General features: G+C 37.6%; 2 protein-coding genes across 3 annotated transcripts in view; both read right to left on the bottom strand.

Moving 5' to 3' along the window:
- slc4a2a (solute carrier family 4 member 2a) overlaps positions 1-2827 on the bottom strand; it is a 36650-nt gene extending 33823 nt beyond the window's left edge. The window contains exon 1 of the mRNA XM_051917348.1: positions 2706-2827. The gene's annotated coding sequence lies outside the window, so the exon portion shown is untranslated. The remainder of the gene's footprint in view (positions 1-2705) is intronic.
- Positions 2828-9936: 7109 nt separating this feature from the next.
- On the bottom strand, positions 9937-16989 carry ttc19 (tetratricopeptide repeat domain 19). 2 transcript variants are annotated; one of them, XM_051875430.1, is made up of 10 exons: positions 16690-16989; positions 16483-16568; positions 14149-14259; positions 13961-13999; positions 13790-13846; positions 13551-13612; positions 13350-13444; positions 13098-13252; positions 12283-12445; positions 9937-10570 (listed from the first exon to the last, which is right to left on the bottom strand). In XM_051875430.1, exons 1-10 carry the CDS (start codon positions 16955-16957, stop codon positions 10404-10406), a joined length of 1203 nt encoding a protein of 400 aa, XP_051731390.1. In that variant the 5' UTR covers positions 16958-16989; the 3' UTR covers positions 9937-10403. The 2 variants fall into 2 exon arrangements, with proteins under 2 accessions (XP_051731390.1, XP_051731399.1); XM_051875439.1 differs by having other exon boundaries at positions 14149-14254; positions 16690-16839.
- Between the last annotated feature and the right edge of the window lie 217 nt (positions 16990-17206).

Raw genomic sequence — 17206 nt, 5'->3', positions numbered from 1 at the left:
CAACTCGTGTTTTGAAACTTTGGCCATGTTTAGCATGAGAATCAAACTCTTTAACAGTGCAAATAAGTCAGAATGCATGAAATAGCATTAATATATATCAACATGATTTTAGTATGAAAACAATCTCTTGTTAACCTTTTCTGCATAAACCCAAAAACAACTGTAAGAATGATTTAAACAGGTTTACAGCTCAAATAATACACAAGTTTTAACAATGTACGTTCTTTAAAAAAAATTATAAGTTTCACATTTCTGCTTTTAAATCCTCTAAAAATTGTCCCCCATTCACTTCCATTATAAGTGCCTCATTGTAATTCTGGATTTCTTTCATTTTTTTCTTTAAGAAAATGAGAGATGAGTCTCTTTTTTTGTGATAGTCAGCACTATGCCACAAATGCTGTTGATTAAGCCTGGAATATTACTTTAAACAAATTATTTTATTGACAATTGTTCAAAATCAAGAGTTAAATTATGAAACGATAAAACACGGAGAAGCTCAGTAGACTTTCTAGACAAAACAATGTTTTCAAGTAAGCAAATTCGCATGCTTGCTCTATCAGTGGAGATATGCTTTATCCTGCCTATGACCTCAGTGGCCACTGGACGTTACCAAGTCTGGGTGACAAACTGCAGTACAACAGTTTGTGTTTAACTGATTATATGTCCAGCACTGTTCTAGGAAATTTGCCTCATATCTTTATTGTTTCCTAAGGTTATAGTCTTAATTGCAAAATGACGTCTTCATAACGCATTTAACAAAGAAATGTAATCCTAGTCTTGAACATTATGATATAATGGATAACTGAGACCCTGCGATGACGTGAATTCACGGCTGAATTGTTCCACACCATACAATTCAGCCACTAGCAATGAAATGGTACGTTTTAATTTCATATTACAGGGATGCTATTATAACGGTAAATTATAACTGAACATTGTCATTTCCTGTTTGACCTATGCAGATTTTCTTTTCATAAATACACCCTGATGCCTTCAGCACTCACGCCTAGTTGCGTGGCAGTCAAGGGTTTGGCCGCAAGCTGATTCTGTGTCTGTTTTCTGATTATGGTGCTTGTGAAAGACATGTCCCAGTACAAACCTTTGAAAAATCAAAACAATGTGCATGAAAATAGTTATTTAAGCGCAAATGGTATTATGCTGACTACATTCATCTGTAGAAACAATCTCATTTTTCTATCCACTGGTGTTGTGAAATTACTAATATTGTTAAGTGGAGTTGTGTGAGGCTGCAATTCAGAATAGTATTATGAAATATTATGCAATGGGTGGCTGAATAAAAACTGGAACTGTAAATTGGAAATATGACAAAAGGGCCAGCAACCGGTGGGCTAATTATGGATAATTAGCATTTCGGGATAACCATAACCCTGCCAAAACAATTTTTTCAGCTCCAGCAGCTGTGGTGGGAGCAGAAGAAGGGAGGGTGCAGGGTGCAGGGTGTTAGAGGGAGTTATTTTTACAGCGACAAATATTTGTTGTTAAGGTCTTCATTTACAAATGGAGGTATCCAAAAAACAAGCCTGTTAATTCCCCATTCAGCAATCATCCATATTGGCAAACTATATTTCTGTATGTTCAGATGAACACTGCACTACAAAGTCAAACTGACCTGAAAAAAAAAAAAAAAAAAAATCAATGATCTGGAAACAAACAGTCATTCATAATTTAATAACAAACCAAGAGAAACTATGTGTACAATGAACAGTGCTGTATTCACTGACCATGTTTACATGCACGCCATTTCCCAATTAAGGTCCATATTCTGTTTAAGACTTTATAAAAAGATATTTTATGCTGCACAGTTATTGGAAAATGATTTAAGATGATTCCATTCGAATGACCACGAGCTTTCAAACAAACTGCAGTCTAATTTGACTTTTTTTCCCTTTACCATGCTTACTGCTACTACTCTGCTGTTCGCTCTCGCGCTGGTTACTCATATGTCTAGTTTAAATAACGTTAGTGTCTCATTTACCGTCATATTGCCAAACGCTCTTCCAGAACACGTTTAGTACGGGTCACAAACCGAGTCAAAGCACGTGTCTGTCGAGCAAATCGACTCGTTTCATGTCAGCTGTTTGGTCTGGGAAACGAAACGCGCAGGAAAAACGTGGACATGCGGCATTCAGAGGTTTTGTATCAACCATCTACACTGCAAGCGACGCGACAAAACTACCAGGCTCACATTATTGTCATTAAACGATCAATACTGCATTATTTACAATTGACATCACGCGCTTGTAGAACACGCAGTTTGTTATTAGCAGCGTCGCGTCGCTCGTCGCAAGCAGTGTTTAATGGGTGTGCTAAATAAATATGAGGACATTATGCAGAGCTCAAACGATTACCGACCTCATCACTTGTCTGGACTTGATGTACCTTGCGCAGAAAACATGTTAAATGTTAAATAAGCCCCAACAATATAGCATGAGCTGCACGCTTCGTCAACTTCAGTCAAATATTGACCATGACTAGAATTCACAAGTTAATGAAACGACCGGTTGAAAAGGGATCTGAAGGTTGAGCATCAACCACCCCACAATTATACATTAAAAAGTAAAAAGACAGATACAATTTAGCTATGAAATTGTACCATACTCACAGTAGAAGGCAGTTTTAGTCAAAGACTATTCCAGTGGTGCACAGCAAGTCTCACCAGACAGGAAAAAAAAAGCACAACTCACCTGTCATGCAAGAGGTGTCCAGTTTTCCAAATGCTAAATATTTGTGCTCTGGTAACAAAAAGATGATGTAGTCGCACTAAGTCAACTATTAGCTGTCAGTCAGACTGAGAGGGAGGTCTTGGAAACCTTTGTATGCCCTCTCGTGAAGAATCAGTCAACTTTTTTGTAAAGGGCACTTTATATACAAGAAGTGGTGCATGGTGTGTGCGTGTGATTAATTGGTCAGCTTTTAAATCCCCTGAGGAAGAAGTGCAAAACATAACAGTCACATTACAGAGGCACAGCACAAATATTAACCCGCAAACGAACAATCATGTCCGAACATAGTGTCCGTCGCTGTGTTGTGGGATAGTCTTGACTTTGTTTTTGATGTAAATGTGGAATGAGTTTGTGTTATTATTCTAGTGGATCGAGAAGGGATAGATCACTTTGAAGGGTTAGTTCACACAAAAACAACAATTCTGTCATGAATTACTTACCCTCGTGTCGTTCCACACCCGTAAGCCTTCGTTCATCTTCAGAACACAAATTAAGATATTTTTGATAAAATCCGATGGCTCAGCGAGGCCTCCATTGCCAGCAAGACAATTTACATTTTCAGTGCCCAGACTAAAGACATATTTAAAACAGTTCATGTGACTACAGTGGTTCAACCTTAATGTTATGAAGTGACGAGAATACTTTTTGTGCGCCAAAAAACAAAATAACGACTTTATTCAACAATATCTAGTGATGGGCGATTTCAAAACACTGCTTCATGAAGCTTCAAAGCTTTACAAATCTTTTGTTTCAAATCAGTGGTTCAGAGCGCGTATCAAACTGCAAAAGTCACGCCCCCCCAGTGGTGAACCATTGAAATTTCTAAACACTTATCACGCAACAAAGCTTTGTTTACTGAAATCACATGACTTTGGCAGTTTGATACACACTCCGAACCACTGATTCGAAACAAAAGATTCATAAAGCTTCGCACAAAAAGTATTCTCGTCGCTTCATAATATTACGGTTAAACCACTGCAGTCTCATGAACTGTTTTAAATATATCTTTAGTAGCTTTCTGGGCATTGAAAGTGTTAATTATGGAGCCATAAATGGATTTTATGAAAAATATCTTAATTTGTGTCCCGAAGATGAACAAAGGTCTTATGGGTGTGGAACGACATGAGGGTGAGTAATTAATGACAGAATTTTCATTAATTTCAAACTGTATGGCTTTCTTTTTGCTGCAGAACATAAAAAAGAAGGTATCTTGAAGAGGAAAGTCATTGGGGTCCAAAACAACATTGACTCATTGGATAGACAAAAAACACGGAGACATTCAAAATATCTTGAATTTTCATGGCAATATTTGAGAAAACAACACAAAAATTAACACAAATTAAAACTCAAAATATGGCTACGTCTGAAATGCTGTAGATTCCTATTATTAATAAATGACCTAATCTGTTCTTTCTTCCCAAAGTTTATCAATGACTAATGACAAACTGTTTAAACCCAAAGTGTGATCTCCACATTTTGATCTATTGCATATACTGGTGACTAATTGTCCCTTCTTAAAAAAAAATGCACATAGCTCTGCACAACCAGGAACCTTTTAACTTAAAAGGTCAATTTAGTGAACTTTAGTCAAAAAATGTCAGGGGTCAATACTAGTTTGAGTGACTATCAGTTTTCTGCAGTGCCCTTTCAGAATTAACTTATTCTGACAATTATGACAGATCAGCACACAGTGAACTTAAAACACAACACTATGTTTTGCATGAAATCAAGGTCATTTATTTTGATCTAATCACTATGACAAGATTATGCTACCCTCTTCTAACTGGCAAATAAGTGGTTCTTTTCCAACACAGAATAATCCTGTGAAAGCAGAGGATAATATATAATTAGGCCTTACGCTTCCACAGAATATTGATGAGAGTGAAGCAGGATGATAAATGACCACCCTTTGTGCAGGTGTTCTGTGGGAACAATCGTCTCTGTGTCAGTGTTGTTAATAATTAGGGATCCTGTGACAGAACAGTGTTATGCAAACCTGCATCACAAATATCTAGACAATTAAAGGCTTCTGATTCAGCATAAATAATGGCTTTTTTACTCTAAAAGGTGCGGGAAGTAAAACATTTGAGAGAAGCTATTGGTATAATTATATCCAGTATAATAACTAATTTGTTTGAAAATAAACCAGCAAATATTCTGTTCTTTAGCATTTATAGGTTACTTAACCCAACTTGAAGATGCACTTTTTAAAATGATGGAGTTCAGTTTACAGTTTTTTACACAAGGTGGTCTCTCTCATGGTGCCCGCATTGTTGAAGTCACCTGACTAGCCAAACACTATACTTACTTTATTCCCATTTTCAAAAATTTTCATTTACAAAATAAATGAATCTTACAATGAAATAAATGCTAATATACTTAAGGGGCATTTCTAAATTTGCATTGGTAAGCAAAAATCATTTCTTTAATGCTATGCTGCATCCACGCCACTAGGTGTCAGTATAATTAAAAATCTGCAATGAACTTTCAAAAAATATTTAAATTTATGTGACCATCACAAAGTGATCTTAAGATCACTTGACAGTTCTAGTTTTAGTCCAAAAAGGAAAAAAGATAATAAATGACAATCATAAAATGGTCTTATTCCTTCATCAGTGCCTAACAGCAGAGAAAGATGTTTTGTTGAAGTAGATATCATAAAAAAAGACATGGATAAATGAACATCTGGAATGTTTTTTTCCCCTTTACAGAAGCAGTAAGGTGCTCATAAAAATTAACCCTGGCTTTACATTGTTCATAATACACATCCAAAAAAGAAAAACAAAAACAGTAAATTCAATAATAAGTCAGCATAAAAAAGAATCAGAGGGGCTGTTGGAAAAATGACCTGCAGCTTTACTGCACAAACAGGAGCTTTTGCCTGAAGCTACACGTTAACCTTGTGTGCATGGGGCAAGAATTCAATAAGCAGAAGACATTATTGTTATAAGCTGTCATCCAAATAGCTTAAATGGTTCTGGGCACCTGGCAGCTTGAATTTAAAAGTGAGTGCGTAGAGAAATAATGAACCAAAAACAATATAAAAATCCATATTTTTGTGTAAAGGATTTCAAAGATGTATCATTATGCAATAATATCTCCTACAAGCATGTTAAAGTTGGCATGAAACTGAAGTTTTTAGTTTTTTCTTTCCTATTGTGATGCACACTGATGAACCAAAACATTATGACCACTCATAGGTGAGGCAAATTTCATTGATTATCTCCACACTGGGTAGATTAGATGGTAAGCAAACAATCGTTTCTTTTAGAAAACATGTTGGATGCATGAGAAATGGGCAGGAAAAAAGACCTGAGAAAATTTGACCAAAACAGGGCCAAATTCTTATGGTCAGATGACTGGGTCAGAGTATCTCTGAAACGGCAAGGCGTGTGAGTTGCTCTGGGTCAGCAGAGGTGAGAATTTGCCAACAGTGGTCCGAGGAGAGATAAACCACCACGACAGGGTGTTGGGCGCCCAAGGCTCATCGATGCATGAGGGCAACAAAGGCTATCTCGCCTGGATCAAGCCAACAGAATGTCTACTGTGGCACAAGTCACATAAAATTTTAATGATGGTTAGGAATGAATGGGAGGAATGTGTCACAACACACAGTGCATCACAATCTGCTGCGTATGGGGCTGTGTAGCCGCAGACCAATCAGAGTCCTATAATGACCCCTGTCCACTGTCGAAAGCCCCTACAATGGGCACACGAGTGTTGGAACTTGACCTTGGAGCAGTGAAGGAAGGTCACCTGGTTTGAAGAGTCCCATTTTCTTTTACTTCACGTGGATGCGTTTGTATGTGTGTGCCATTTACCTGGGAAAGTGATGGCACCAGGATGCACTGTGGGACGACGACAAGCCGGTGGAGGGAGTGTGATGCTCTGGCCAGTGTTCTGCTTGGAAACCCTGGGTCCAGCCATTCATGTAGACATCAATTTGACACATGCCACCTACTCAATGTTGCAGACCAGGTACACCCCTTCATGACAGTGGTGTTCCCTAGTGGAAATGGCCTCTTTCAGCAGGATAAAGCACTCTGCCACACTGTACACATTGTTCAGGAATGGTTTGATGAACATGATGAAGAGTTCAAGGTTATGCCCTGGCCTCCAAATTCCTCAGATCTCAATTTGACTGAACGTGTGGGATGTACTGGACCAACAAGTCTAATCCATTGCGGCTCCACCTTGGAATAAAGGATCTGCTGCTAATATCTTGGTGCCAGATACCACAGGACACCTTCAGGGGTCTTGTAGAGTGCATTCCTCAGCGAATTGGTGCTGTTTTGGCAGAACGGGGAGGACCAACAGCATATTTGTTTTGGCTCATTGGTGTATATCAGAGTGATACGGCTTCTCGAACAAGAAAAAATGTAGGGCGGGACTTGGTTTTGTCCATTGGGAATTGATTGGATTGTTGTTGTTTGCTATTGCTGCGATCTCATGTGAGTGACAGGTTGTCTCGCCATCGTGCCGATAAAAATGTCATCAGAGAAGAGAAGAAATGTCACTGCAAGAGGGAGGAGAAGATATTTTGATTCAAGAATTGTCCATTTTGATTTCATGGTGACTTTAAAGGGTTAGTTCACCCAAAAATGAAATTTCTGTCATTTATTACTCACCCTCATGTCGTTCTACACCCGTAAGACCTTCGTTTATCTTCAGAACACAAATTAAGATATTTTTGATAAAATCTGATGGCTCAGTGAGGCCTCCATTGACAGCAAGTTAATTTACACTTTCAAACACCCAGAAAGCTACTAAAGACATATTTAAAACAGTTCATGTGACTACAGTGGTTCAATCTCATTGTTATGAAGTGATGAGAATACTTTTTGTGCGCCAAAAAACAAAATAACGACTTTATTAAACAATATCTAATGAAGGGCGATTTCAAAACACTGCTTCATGAAACTTCAAAGCTTTACCAATCTTTTGTTTCGAATCAGTGGTTCGGAGCACTGCCAAAGTCACATGAACCATTGAAATTTCGAAACACTTATGAGGTAACGAAGGCTTGTTTACTGAAATCACGTGACTTTGGCAGTTTGATACGCACTCCGAACCACTGATTCGAAACAAAAGATTCGTAAAGCTTCGAAGCTTCATGAAGCAGTGTTTTGAAATCACCCATCACTAGATATTGTTGAAAAAAGTCGTTATTTTGTTTTTTGCCGCACAAAATGTATTCTCATCGCTTCATAGCAATAAGGTTGAACCACTGTAGTCACATGAACTGTTTTAAATATGTCTTTAGTGCCTTTCTGGGCGTTTAAAAGTCTAAATTAACTTGCTGTCAATGGAGGCCTCACTGAGCCATCGGATTTTATCAAAAATATCTTAATTTGTGTTCTGAAGATGAACAAAGGTATTAAGGGTGTGGAACGACATAAGGGTGACTAATTAATGACAGAATTTTAATTTCTGGGTGAACTAAACCTTTCACATGTGAACTATAAAAACAGATAAGAGTCATTCTCATATTTGCGTGAGTGTAAGAGGACATGAAACCAGGTGGTGGAAGCACAATGGAAAGCTCATGTAAATCGTCATTTTCCTCCTCTCAGACTAACTATGCTTTGCAGTGTGAGGGCAGAGAGCAAGAAAAGTTATTTTAGTTGCAAACCGGAATAAACAAAAGAACCAATGCTCATTGAGAAAACTCAGAGTGGAGGATATACACAAATGAATATTTGTTTACACAGTGGCCCTATAAAACATTTGGACACTTAAACCACACAAAATTGATGAATGTCTTGCATAAATGTCCATGTTAAAAATATGTTTTATGTGTTATTCCAGTTCCAAAGGGAGGTTAAAGTCAAATACAGCACAAAAGCAACAAGATTTGCAAGCCTAAAGGCATTGTGCAACGTGACTCACAACAATTTCTCTGCCAATATAAACTTTTCCTTTCACCTTATGCCCTCCTAAGACTGATATAAGATTTGAGTTTGAATGAAAATATGAGCTGCTCTTATCTGATGAGCCACACTCTAATTACTAGTTGAGTCATGTTGATCTCAGCCTCATGATCCACTGCATCTTTTACCACCCAAGCATATGACAAGACCACACTCAGAGTACCCGGCCCAAATGCATCACTTCTCCTTTATTAGGACGGCACTCGCTGTTCCCACTATTGATAATTATGGGTTTAAAATATCATGCGTGGATTCTAATACATTGGTGACATGATGACACAGCAGGTGTTCTAAAAGCACTTCTTGAAAACATCTCTAGTGAAGCACAGAACAGATCTGATAGAGCTGCTGTTTTGGATCTTTTAAGTTTTTTCCCCTGTAGAATAAGAGAATATTTAACTCTGTTGTTGAGAAAAAGAGCATCTTCTTCAGAGAATAAGACCAACATTTGACTAGTGGTTTAAAGAGTGAAAAGAATCCAAGGCCAGTTATTAAATAACCAAGTTAATCTAATTTTCCTTTAAATTGACGCACTAAAAATAGCAGAGAAACTTCTAGGCACCAGCTTCACTTTGGTCGCACGTTTTGAAAAGCTGAACAGTTGCAATCTTTTTTGCAAGAATGCGAATGCAAACATTTATAGATATCTCGTACTTGAATATTTGACATTATTTGACGGAAGAGGGGTTAAAGGAATTATGTGGAAATTAAATTAGATATTGAAGGATTAATGTATTGTGTATTTTTGTACTTTTTATGTAAGAATTGTTGGTTTAACTTAAAAAGTAAGTTACCTGGTTGACTTGAAATTTTGAGTTCATTGAAATTAAAAATTTGAGTTAATACAATGAAGGTGATTGATTTAATCAACAGAAACTCAAAATATTATGTTATCTGAACCACATTAATTATCTAAGTTGATTTGACAAAAGAAAAAGTGTTGTGATAACAAATCATGAAAATAATTTTATACAGTGTAGGTATTAATTTAAATGCTGCTACCAAATATCCTTTGGGAAATGAAATAAAGACAAACTGAACTTAGGTTTCTGCATCTTGATGTTTAAAGTATTGACTCCTCAATTCAACCTTTTAGATTCAGTGATTGTTTGGGTTGAACAACTCAAAACTTTGGTTTCTTGGATGATCTTTCAGACATCTGAACTGATACTGACCTCTACAGGGCATGGCTAATGTTACTGATAAAGTAAGCACTGCATGCTTTAGGGTGTCAGAACAACATAAAAACAACAACAACAAACTTTTGTTCATAGGTTTATCAAATCACTTCTCACATCAAACACAATAACACAAGTCGTCTTTAAATAAGATTACATGTTTCATTGCACATTATTTCAACAGACCAATGATGAGCTGCCCTGATGTACAGAATATCTGACTTTTCACTCAGTCATCAGTCCACCACTCCGTCTTCCCTGATTCTATTTTACAGAGAAATCATTTATTACAGTCCAAGAGCAAGACTACAAAATAAGTCTAATGGGAGGTTAGGTATAAAAAGGGCATTAGACAATGTATGTTGTGTACTGTTGAATTATAAGTTGCACAAAACTGATAAATTTGTCCTAATGTTGTATATGTATATATACAACACATATACATATATATATATATATATATTATATATATATATATATATATATATATATATATATATATTATATATATATATGAAGTATATTATACTTCCAGGAGTGTTTTGTTTGGATCATTCCTTAGGCTCCTGTTCATCAGCTTTGCTCTCCGTTTGCCCGTCTCTCCTGTTGGCCAGCTCTTTCAGCCCCTCCTGAAGCTGCTCAACAGCCTCTCCATCTCCTGCTGCATGTGCCAGAGCCAGGGCTTCCTTATACAGCTTACCAGACTCCTCAAACTCCCCTGGTTAATAAAGACAAAGAACAATGACAACTGTGTATCCCTGAGAATATCTTCTAGAATATTCTTTAATCATTATATTATAATCATTTATAATTATAAAACAATATAATATAATATAATATAATATAATATAATATAAACAAAAATTATTAAGCAGCACAACCGTTTTCAACATTGATAATAATAAGAAAAGTTTCTTGAGCACCAAATCACCATATTAGAATGATTTCTGAAAATCATGTGACACTGAAGACTGGAGTATTGGCTGCTGAAAATTCAGCTTTGCCATCACAGGTATAAATTACAGTTTAAAATATAGCTGCAAGTAACAATTAACAGGGTTTCAAGCGCTTTAAAGGATTAGTTCACTTTCAAATGAAAATTACCCCATGATTTACTCACCCTCAAGCCATCTTAGGTATATCTTCTTTCTAATGAACACAATCGGAGATATTTTAATAAATATCTTGATGCATCCAAGCCTTATAATGGCAGTGAACAGGGTATGAGTTAAAGACCACCTTCTGTATTCAAGTTATAAAGAAAGTGTAAACAGGCGTCGAGTCAGTTACACTTTTTCCGTAAATTGAATAGGGAAGGCGTAGGACGTAGCGTAAGCTTTGTGAACTGCAAGAGTTTTACACTTTCTTCGTACTTTGAATACGGAAGGCGGTCTGTTGAAAGCTACATATTTTACTTCATAACTTGTTAAATATGGATATTTTTATATAAACGCATCGCTTTGCTTCAGAAGGCCTTTATTAACCCCCCAGAGCCGCGTGGAGTACGTTTATGATGGATGGATGTGGATGAAAGCATTTTCTTCAGCTCATACTCGTGAACCCTGTTCACTGCCATTATAAAGCTCAGATGCGTCAAGATATTTATTAAAATATTTCTGATTGTATTCGTCTGAAAGAAGAAAGTCATATACACCTAGGATGGCTTGAGGGTGAGTAAAGCTTGGGCTAATTTTTATTTGAAAGTGAACTAATCCTTTAAGGCCTTTAAGCCTTTGCGTAAAAATATTTTTTTGTTTTACTTTTTTTTGTTTTACTTAGCAAGCATGTAACCACTTAGATCATAGATGGAAATGAACATTTAGAGCCAATACAGGCAATTTACCACTGGAAATATATGGTTTTAAAAGCTTTTTTTTTTATAAGCCAAAAACCTAGGACTAGTTTGGCAAAGTTGGTTTTTTGTAAGATTCCCCAATATTTAACGAACGATGACGGTTGTTTTCGTCAATATCCTCATAGACAATCATGGGACCTTGGACAAAGACACTGCATACCAATTTTCAAGTCAATCGGACTAATGGTGAAGTAGTTATAGCCATTTTCATGTTTTTTTTCCCTGTTATAGCACCACCATGTGGCCAATCACCATGACTTTTTTTTGGTGACGTTATAGACTTTGTGAGTACTAGCAACCCTCAAAGTTTCAAGTCTCTACGACTTACGGTTTGGTCTGCCCGATCACTTTTAAGGGGAGAATGCTGATCCTTGGAAAATTTACACAATTACAATAGGGTTTCAGCACTACTTACTTGAACCCCTAAAAAAAATTTCCTTACCCCAAACATTTGAATGGTAGTGTGTGTGTGTGTGTGTGTGTGTGTGTGTGTGTGTGTGTGTGTGTGTGTGTGTGTGTGTATTAAAGCAGTTTAAAATTGTAAATGTCAGTGTAACTAAATTGAGCAGTTGAACCTTTGTGCATCAGAATTCCTGCCATATTCCCAAGCAGCACATGTTGATCAGGGTGACCCGCTGCCTGTCCAAGCTCAACGGCCTTCTTCACATAAGTCAATGCCTCATCATGCTTCCCCTGCAGGTCCAAAACGGTCGCCAGATCACTCAAAAGAACCAGGGTCTGAAACAGATTACACAATGCCATTTAATGGGACAAACACCTGTACACTTTACACCTGCTTGCCACATTGACCATCAGAAGATCTTGTAAAATGACTGGGGCTGCGTCCAAAAACGTAACTAACTGACTTGTTGCCTCGCTGCCTTATCAGGTAATGACTTCGTAGGCAGCATTTGCATGAAGGAACCTTAAAACTATTTTGGACAGACTTCTGAGGCAGTATAATGGTTTAATGATCTACAGCAAAACAAAGCGAGCTTGGTGATAACTAAGCAAATATTTAATTACTACAACAGTAATTTCTCACTAGAAATGAAACTTTGGTCAAAACATTGGTCAATAATATTCAACAATATTATTAATCTGACCGCACTATTGGATGAGAAACTGAACTGGGCTGATGATGACATCACTGTTTTCTGCAGAATTGCTTTTTAGATGAACCAATTAAAAAGTAACTTGCATTACTTATTTGAAAAAGTAACTTATATATTTTGTTGTAAATTGAAAAAGTAATGATTTACTTTACTAGTTACTTGAAAAAGTAATCTGATTACATAACTCAAGTTACTTGTAATGTGTCACCCCCAACACTGCTAGCGGTACATTTATTGCACACCAGTGTGTAATGTCTTACAAAAGGAAACATCACCTGTGGATGGGATTCTCCCTGCTCCTCCTGGCAGATCTGCAGCGCGTGCCGGTAATCCTTGCAAGCCCCTGTGAAACGATGATTAGCTGCCAAATAACGTGCCCTCGCATCCAGACTAAGACCGAGCAGCAGCCTGGTGTCTTTGCGCTCCTCGTCTAATTGAAACAAACATTTAGTAAGCGATCAAATAAAACACAAATAACCTGTTTGCACTGACATACAAGGAATGAGCCTGAAGTAAACAGAACATACCTGACAGGCTTTCTGGAGGAAGGTCCTTCTGTTTCTCAATCTTGGCCTCTAAAGACTCTGTGCAGAACTGGAAGCCATGCTCCGCCAACTCGTTCCTGGAAATTAAAAGTATGAGTTACTGAACAGCGCAGAGGTTAACAGGTCAACTGACTCAAGTGTTTCTGCCTTTTTTCACTCTTCCAGCAGAGGATCAGAACTCACTTGTTTTGAGTGGCATATATGCTGGCCAGCTTCAGTGACATCTCAATCACTGCATTGTCATCCTTTTGAGATAAAACAGGTACAGGGGGTTTCAAAAAACAGACTGAGGCTGATCTCTCATTTATTTATAGGATAATTGGTCAACCAATGTTCAGAAATGAAGGAATCAGGAAAGAGCCTTGCATACAAAAGTATATACATGCAAAAGTTCATCAATGTTCCAGCATTGAATGTTTTACCTGTGGTGTTCCTCCTGACAGCATGAAGCTCATGGCTGCTTTAAACAGCTTCTCAGCCTGCAACAAAGAACAAGAGTCACATGCTGACGTTCACTACAGATGTACACACTAATGTAGAGCACTGAGTCAGGGGAGCAGGGCAGAGGGAAGATCTCCCTCAACCTTACTCACATTATCCAGCTGACCTTGGACAAAGGCAAGATTCGCCATCTATGAAGAGAGGAACATTAGGTTAAATTATGCTCTCATTTAATCTTCACCGTCATATTGTTTAACAAGGAGAACTGCAGGAAAAAAATGGACTGTTGTAGGTGAAAATGGAGGAAAAGACAAAGAACAACAACAAAAAAAAAACATACCAGGCTGTATGTATATATAATGGCATCATTATTGTGCATCTGATGTGCCAGTCTGACAGCTTTGTGTAAGAGGACATTGGCTGCGTCCAGTTCCCCAGTCATCATGCTGTACTGTGACAGACATTAAGTAGGATTCAGTCATCAAAAATTGACATTATGACAATTATTTTTAAAATATATCAAAGACTAGAAGAGATTTTTGCTGCCCATTCAGAGTCTACAGCCGTGGGCAAAAGTTTTGGCAGTGATATAAATTTTGTGTTTCGCAAAGTTTGCTGCTTTAGTATTTGTAGATTATTTTTTCATGTTTATATGGAAAAATACTGGAAAAATTGATAAGCATTTCATAAGTTTTAAAGGCCTTTAAATGGCAAAAACATTCAATATATGCAAAGAATCAGTATTTACAGTGTTGACCCTTCTTCATCTGGGCCAAATCCTGACTGATGGTGATCCATTCTTGCCCTTTTAGTGCTCAGAGTTGATCACAATTTGTGGACTTCTGCTTGTCTTTCAAGGATTGACCACAGGTTCTCTATGAGATTAAAGGATTAGTTCACTTCAGAATTAAAATTTGATAATTGACTGATAATTTACTCACCCCCATGTCATCCAAGATGTTCATGTCTTTCTTTCTTCAGTCAAAAAGAAATTAAGGTTTTTGAGGAAAACATTCCAGGATTTTTCTCCATATAGTGGACTTCAGTGGGGTACAATGGGTTGAAGGTCCAAATTGCAGCTTCAGTGCAGCTTCAAAGGGCTCTACACGATCCCAGATTGTGTAGAGAAAGGTCACACGTGATGTAGGCGGAAGTATCGATCTAGAGTTTACAAAGTGAACGTGCAAAGACTAAGTCAATGCCCTTTATAAAAAAAAGGTAAAACAACGATGTCGGACGATTTTGAAGTTGGAGGGAAAAATGAGATGGAGTCTTTCGCCCTACTGCGGTACTTCCATCTACGTCACACCTTTCGTGACCTTTCCAACATGATTACGTAATGCGTGGCACATCGCTGGTCAGTGCAAGATGAGCATTTGTGGTTTAAAAAGTATACTTTTTTTTTTTTTTTTTTTTAGAATATGACCGATCGTTTCGCTAGATAAGACCCTTATTCCTCGTCTGGGATCGTGTAGAGCCCTTTGAAGCTGCACTGAAACTGCAATTTGGACCTTCAACCTGTTGTACCCCAGTGAAGTCCACTATATGGAGAAAAATCCTGGAATGTTTTCCTCAAAAACCTTAATTTCTTTTCGACTGAAGAAAGAAAGACATAAACATCTGGGATGACATGGGGGTGAGTAAATTATCAAGAAATTTTTATTCTGAAGTGAACTAATCCTTTAAGATCCAGGGAGTTGTCTGGCCACGGATCCAAAATGAGGAGATTGTCCTGGCACTTACTGGACACTCTGGGACGTCCTGAAGCCTTCTTCACTGCAGTTGAACCTCTCTCTTGAAGTTCTTGATGATCTGGTGAGTGGTTCTTTCAGGTGCAATATTCTTTGCAGCAATTTCCTTGCAAGTGAGGCCATTTTGATAAAAGCAATGATGGCTGCACATCTTTCTATGGAGGTAACCATTGCTAACACAAGAACACAATGACTGGAAGCACTTTTTCCCTCGTTTTATAGCAATCAGTCTGCTGTTATAATCCAATCAGAATGATAGAGTGATTTTACCTGACTAGCACTCGTTCACACTTTCCCATGTAAAGATGATATGATTAGTGGGATTATGTTAGATGGTCATGTGCCAAGGCCAAAAACAGTGTAATTTGGGTTTTTGTTATAAAGTTCTGCACAACAATCTAGAAAAAATGTGAATCAACATCACAACAATGGAAGCAGAAAACTTCGCGAAACACAAAATTTGTCACTGCCAAAACTTTTGGCCATGACTGTAGAGGAGGCAACTCTAGCTGCTGAAAGTCAGTCTGCAAATTTGGGTTGACAGATTTTACAGAAAATTTTGTAGTGCATCTATATAATAATATAATATTTACAAAGTCTGCAAGTGAGTGATGACTAGTGTTTAAATCTGTTCCAATTTGAAGTTGTGTAGTGTTTTCCACATTTTAGAGCAGATTTTTGGAAAATCCAGTGACCACTACTGAAAATTGATTGAAATTGATTTAACACAAATTATTTCATTAAAAATTATAACAATATGAGCAATAATGTGAAGTGAAAAAATCTTAGTATTTGCTTTGTTCCTCTGTTTTCACATTCTTGTTGTGGTCTCAGACTAAACTAGGATGAACAAATGTCGATCAAACTGTCAACGTGATACCTGTATGTCTGTAAAGAGAACCTAATAACGCATCACAGTATACCTTGGCTTTCTTCAAGAGCAGAATAAGTTCATCCTCAAGTTTTTGTTCCTCAGTCCTCTCATCAGAGCTTCCAAAAAGAGAAAAGGCTGATGCAAAAGAAAACCAGTGTTAGATCATTTTAATCATTATACAGAGGTCACCATGGGTCGAGGTGGTCAATAAATTACGTAAACAGCACGAAACACTGTTATGACAGCATCAACTCACCCATCACACCCCACGCAAGAGTCCACCTGCTGAACCCCGCCGTGTCCGAGTGACGCTTCTCACCGGTGCTTTGAGAACTGACGCCCAGATGCCATGACCTTCTGTGCCAGCGGCTCACACAGCGGCTCGACTGCACAAACACACCGGCCGACTCTCGCAGCGATTTGATTCTTACAAAAGATAAGCTGGAACCGGATACATTTCTCGTACAGTCATTTATACAATGCTTCAAATGAACCAACTGTCGACAGTAAGAGCGCAGCGCCATGTTTGTGATTATGCAATGACGTCAGGCGTGGTGGTCACATGACCAGCCCGCCTCATGATTTGCTTCCATTCATTTGTTCCCATTTAATTTTAGATTGATTATATGGTTTGTTTATGAATTGTTCACTGAATGTGGATTTATTAAACTATTATAAATTTATCTTAATGTCTGGCAGTTCAGATGAACGAAAACATACGGGTCATTCCTGTAGTCCATTATTATTATTATTATAAATTCAAATACTATTTT

This window comes from Ctenopharyngodon idella, chromosome 2 (genome assembly GCF_019924925.1).
Source record: "Ctenopharyngodon idella isolate HZGC_01 chromosome 2, HZGC01, whole genome shotgun sequence".
Lineage (NCBI taxonomy): Eukaryota > Metazoa > Chordata > Actinopteri > Cypriniformes > Xenocyprididae > Ctenopharyngodon > Ctenopharyngodon idella.
Note: the sequence above shows the minus strand (reverse complement) of the source record. Positions and strands in the feature narration are given on the sequence as shown.

What these genes read in the sequence shown, in the direction of transcription:
- ttc19 (XM_051875430.1), bottom strand. Translation starts at nt 16,957, where the DNA reads ATGGCGCTGCGCTCTTACTGTCGACAGTTGGTTCATTTGAAGCATTGT. An exon ending in TGCTCTTGAAGAAAGCCAAG is followed by an intron (nt 14,260 to 16,482) that starts GTATACTGTGAT and finishes TGTCTGTCACAG; the next exon opens with TACAGCATGATGACTGGGGA. An exon ending in AGGGAGAATCCCATCCACAG is followed by an intron (nt 12,446 to 13,097) that starts GTGATGTTTCCT and finishes AATCTGTTTCAG; the next exon opens with ACCCTGGTTCTTTTGAGTGA.